The sequence below is a fragment of the Tupaia chinensis genome, unplaced genomic scaffold (genome assembly GCF_000334495.1).
Source record: "Tupaia chinensis unplaced genomic scaffold, TupChi_1.0 Scaffold143756_1, whole genome shotgun sequence".
NCBI lineage: Eukaryota > Metazoa > Chordata > Mammalia > Scandentia > Tupaiidae > Tupaia > Tupaia belangeri.
This window is the reverse complement of record NW_006203605.1, coordinates 608,242-613,627: the sequence shown is the minus strand read 5'-3', so window position 1 is coordinate 613,627 and position 5,386 is coordinate 608,242. Positions and strand designations below refer to the sequence as shown.

The following is a 5,386-nucleotide window of genomic DNA, read 5'->3' as shown; positions in this document are numbered from 1 at the left end:
GCTGCCGATCTAGTGGGGTGCAGGCTGAGTGGGATGCAGGCTGAGCGGGGTGCAGGCTGGGTAGGGTGCAGGCTGGGTAGGGTGCAGGTTGGGTGGTTTGCAGGTGGCAGTGCAGGGGTGCCCCTTCTCTGGGGGCCAGGCAGGTCCTAGCACAGCTGAGGCAAGTGGATGGCCTTCTTCTGAGGGCCCTGTGGAACCAGCCCCGTGTTCCCACGTGTCCCCGGGCGGGAGGGCTGGAGCACTGGTCGGGCCGCTGGTTATCCCGGCCTCTGTGAGAACCACAAGGGTAGGACACTGCCAGACCAATGTGGGGGTGAGCTGTCAGGAAGGGGAGGTCTAGACCTCCTGGGCCCGGTGAGGGCTGAGTTGGAGGGACAAGGTTCTGAGCCTTGTGGGTTCTGATTATTTGGAAGGAGGGGCTGACTATCTGGGATTATTTCCGAATAAGACCTTGGGAGTGTCTTGGGAGCCCAGGGACTGGAGGGCAACACAGGGCCGTTTCAGCTCCAGCTGCTCAGGGCTGGACTGCAGTGTATGCGCATAGGTTGGGTCCTGGCACACAGGCAGGCACACACGTGCACGCACATGTGCACATACACAGTGCATAGGCACGTGTGTGCACACACACATGTGCACACGTGTAACATGCCTCAGTCCTGGGCCACAGGAGTACTAAGATCCTCCTTAGCCTCGTGACACTGAAGCGTGGGGACACACTGCCAGGGTCACTGTCGGGTGGAGCTGGGACTTCCGTCCACATCTCCAGGGCTCTAGCTTCATCCTGGGTGTTCAGGGCCACCCTGTGGCTCTACTCCAGCCCGCCACCATCGGCAGTGCAGGGTCCTCCCGGCCCCCGCGGCAGAGTGCGGGTGCACACAGCTCTGCGAGGCTGGGACGGTGGAAGACTGGCCTTCCCTGTCTGTGCAGTGCAGTGGGGCGGTCTCTGTCCCACAGCGTCAGTTCTTACTCACCAGAGAGACAGCGAGAGGGAGGGAACGCCCCCCAGGGAGCGCAGTCGCTCTGCGGTCCTTTTCCTCCATTTCTCTGCGGCGTCGGGAAGCATCCAGGGCTGGGATTTGAACCGCGGTCAGCTGTGTGGGAGCAGGTTCCCTTTACATAGGGCCCCAGGCCAGCCTGCACAGGATGTTAGTTAGAACCAGAACCTTGCACTAAGAGGAGGCAGGCACGTGGGAAGCCCAGATCAGTGGCAGGGGAAACACAGCACTCGGTGAGGCCGACCACGTGGGCACGTCCTGGGTTCACGTCCATGGTCTCCACGTACACTCGAGTGCATGAGTGTGTGATCCCGTGTTCCAGGCTGGCAGATTGGGGTGGGCTGTGGCGTGGAAACCCTACTGGGTCCCTCTCCTTCTCCCTGGAAGAGGAGAGTAGACTGAAGAGAGAAGGGGAGCCCAGCCCAGGCCGCAGTTCCGAGACGGCATGCTGGTCCGGGCGCTGTGAGCAGACACAGGTGTGCCCGAGGTTGGGTCTTTTCTAAGACGCTTCACGTGAGCGCTTAGGACAGGGCCGGAGGTGCAGATGCCAGCACACCGCCTTTAGCGTAGGTGCTAACGCCATGCGGGTGCGAACGCCCTGTGGCTGCAGAGATGCGCAGGCGCTAATGTGGCCCACCTGTGCTGCAGCTGTACGACCCAGAGCCTGCTCTGTGCCTAGCATGCGGCTGTCAGTTTTTCTCTTACTGAGCCGGTTCGGGACTCAACCCCGTTGTTATCTGAGTTGGAACTGCAGATCGCTGTACCCGAATGCACTGTGCTTTTAAGAATTGTTGGACGGCTGAGTGAAAATATTTTCATTCTCACGATGCAGTCCTGGCCCAGGTACCCAATGGGCAAAATAAGATTTGCACAAATACTATCTTTTCTGAAGTACGTATGGAAAGGAACCCCAAGAACAGAGAGGAGAAAGCTTCCCCCTCAGCCTTCAGTTTCCTCTGCCACCCTGGCTTCTAAGGCAGTGCTTTTCCGCCCCCGCGCTCTGGAGGCCCGTGTTGCTGGGCTGCCATTCCCCAGGGACAGCAAGCGCCTTTGGCCCTCTCCAGCGGGCGAGGGAGGGCGGCCAGGACGGCCCCATGTGGGATTCTGCTGCGCGGGCTTCAGCCGTCTCTTGTCTTTGTCGCCCAGAACAAGGAGGTGACCTGCAAGTGGGAGAAGTGTCCGGTGCTGTCTCAGGACTGTGCGCTGGCCGTCAAGCCGCGGGGAGCCTGCTGTGAGCACTGCAAAGGTGAGAGCCGTCCTGCCGCCCCCTCCTGCCGCCCCCTCCTGCCCTTGCTTCAGGCATTTTTAAAGTTTATTTTTTCTATGAGCGGCAGAGAGACAGAGACAGGCACCCCCGCAGGTCCCCGCGCTGTCATCCACCCCAGGCTCTGAGCAGCCTCGCATCCTGGGCCTGCGTCCTGGCGCCCTCGGGGCAGGGGCAGGTCTCTGGGGTGAACCTTAGAGCCCGATAGGGGTGGGCCTTGCAGAGCCTGGCTAGAGCATGGCGGCCTCCGGGCTGCTCCAGGTGTGTCCTCTCCTCTCCTTCACTTGGCTCTGGCCTGGGGGAGGTGGGCGTGGGCCCAGAAGCTGGGGTGTGAGGGTGGCTGGTTGAAGGGGACCCCAGTGCAGGGGCGGGAGCGGGTGGGCCTCTGCCCCTGGGGGACTTCTCTAAGGCAGTTAGGATGCCCAAGGGAGGTGGGAACGTGCCGTACGGTTCTCACACACGCACGTGGCGTCCACGGGCTTCCACGTGGAGGTCGTCCAGACTCTCGCTCACCCTAACCCTAACCTCTGCCAAAGGAGTCTCCAAGCCCCAGTTTTACCATTTTGGTCTCTTTGAGCATTTTCTTTTCTTCCAAATGGAACCAAAGTCCCTCCACTTGACTTTGCAGCAGCTCTGAAGTCCTCTCACTGGCCCGGCCTGCCCTGTCCCAGTGTCCCCCGGGACACGAGCCATCTGAGCACTCTCCCAGCCCGCCTCTCCTGCCTTCCCCACCCTTCCTCCCCACCCGTCTGCCCGTGACCCTTCCTCCCCACCTGTCTGCCCGTGTTGGAGGAGGCCAGGCCTTCCCCACTCGACCCTGGTGTCCATGGCACGCAGTGCATGAGGGCACCTCAGGGTGTCCCCTCCGCATGGCCTCTCGGTGGCCATTCTCCTGAGCCAGGCGCCAGGTTGACCTCTGAGCTCGCAGTGCACTGGCTCTCTGCAAGCCCACGGAGTGGGTGTTATGAAACCCACGTGCGGATCACGGGCACTTTCCGACGTGGCTTCATCTGTGGTGGCGAGTGCGTGAGCGCGGGGAGACCAGGTTTGCCGACTCCAGGACCCTCCCCTCTGCCCTCAGCTCGCCAGGTGTGGCCTTTCCGTCAGCCAGGCCAGGGGTACAGGCCTGGGGGCCAGTCATGGTCGGCCAGGTGGGTTTTGTCTCTGGTGCCGCACACGCCCTTGGGCTGTCCCAAGTTGGGCTCATTTCAAAACTTTTTGCACCAAAATAAACTCATATTTAATTCCGTTTTGCCTTGAACTTTCCAGAGCCTCCCATTGGGTGTAAAGCTGCCCTGAGGTGGTGTGACATGGGTTCCGGGTGTGCTGTGGGGTCGCGCTGCGGAGTCTGAGTCAGCGGTACCGGACGGCAGTCTCCACACCGCCTGTCCACTCAGACTTGGAGGGAGACCTTATTTGGAAACAGGATCTCTGCAGATAGAGCCATGTTAGATGTGGCCGTGCGGGTTAGGCAGCCTGACACCCGTGTGGCTGGTGTTTGAGAGGAGGGAGCACAGGCAGATGGGCACTCAGAGAGGCCGCGTCCAGCACAGAGTGGCTGCTGTGCGGTCCCAGCCAGGGCGTCCCAGCTACCGAGAGTGTGGCAAGGCTGGGACCATCCCGGACGTCAGACAGCCCGCCAATGCCTGGACTTTGGGCTCCCTGTCTCTGGAGAGGCCACGAGTGTCTGAGCCCCAGGTTCACAGCCACGTGCTTGGCAGCCCCAGGGTCTAACACGTGAGCAGGGGGGACGGGGTGGCTCCTGCCCAGGGCCCTGACCGGCTGGATGAGGGTGATGACAGCATCAGAAGTGGGAGGAGAAGGGAAGTCCAGAGTCGCTCTCTGCTTGCCAGAGAGCAGTTCACAGCAATGGGGTTTATCAGCATTCTCCACACTGCGGGCTCGACTGCTACCACCGTCCGGCACAGAGGGGGCCTTCTGCTGCTGTGTGCGGCATCCCTGCTGTGCGTGCATGTCCCACCGTGCGTGCACTCCCTGCTGTGCATGTACACGTCCCTGCTGTGTGTGCGTGCATCCCTGCTGTGTACATGTGTTTACATTTCTGCTGTGTATAGGTGTACATGTCCCAGCTGTGTGTTTGCTCATCCTGGTTGTGTGTTCACACCGTGGCTGTGTGTGTTCACATCCCGGCTGTGTGTTTGCTCATCCTGGTTGTGTGTGTTCATACCGTGGTTGTGTGTGTTCACGTCCCAGCTGTGTGTTTGCTCATCCCGGCTGTGTGTGTGCATGTCCCGGCTGTGTGTGTGTGTACATGTCCCAGCTGTGTGTGTGTGTACATGTCCCTGGTGTGTTCAGGTCCCAGCTGTGTGTGTGTGTGCATGTCCCTGCTGTGTATGTGTGTGCATGTCCCAGCTGTGTGTGTGTGTGCATGTCCCTGCTGTGTATGTGTGTGCATGTCCCGGCTGTGTGTGCACATCCCAGTTATGTATATGTGTGTATTCACGTCCCGGCTATGTGTACACGTCCCAGCTTTGTGTGTGTGTACACATCCCTGCTGAGTGTGTGTGCACATCTGGCTGTATGTGCATGTCCCAGCTGTGTGTATGTGCACACATTGCTGCTCTGTGTGCGCATCCCGGCTGTGTGCGCACATCCTGACTGCACGTATGTGCACCTGTCGCTGCCGTGTGTATACATGTTCCTGCATGTCTTGCTATTCCCTTATCATCCACCCTTCCCTGCAGTCTTCTGAATCCTCCACTCGTCCTGGGCATAGGAAGGTGAGCCCCCTCTGCCTAACTGTACGGGGAACCCAGCAGGGAGCTCCCAGCCGCCGTCTCCCTGAGGCAGTTTCTAGGCCCGTGGGGAGGTCAAGAGACCCGGTCTGCTCTGAGCTGGACCTTCCGGAAAGAGACTCCCACTCAGATTTGGCTCCTCCAGGGCTGTGGGTGGGCATGGAGAGGCCCTTCCTTCATCCCTCCCTGCAATGTGGTGTCTACTTGAGGGTTACTAGCAGTGTGCTCAGGGGCTCTCTGGCGTGTAGACACCAAGGGTTCTGCTTTGTCTGTGCTTCTGTTTTTATTTTTAAAGTTTCCTTTATTGAGAGAGGGAGAGAGAGAGAGAGAGAGAGAGAGAGAGAGAGAGAGAGAGAGAAACAAGCGGGCCC

At 60.0% G+C, this 5,386-nt stretch overlaps 1 protein-coding gene across 1 annotated transcript in view; it reads left to right on the top strand.

Annotated features, from left to right (window-relative positions):
• Window positions 1-5,386, top strand: part of BMPER (BMP binding endothelial regulator) — a gene marked incomplete at its 5' end in the record, with an annotated part of 199,790 nt that overhangs the window by 22,385 nt on the left and 172,019 nt on the right. The window contains 1 exon segment of the mRNA XM_006164900.2: window positions 2,142-2,241. Coding sequence (XP_006164962.1) covers window positions 2,142-2,241 — 100 coding nt within the window.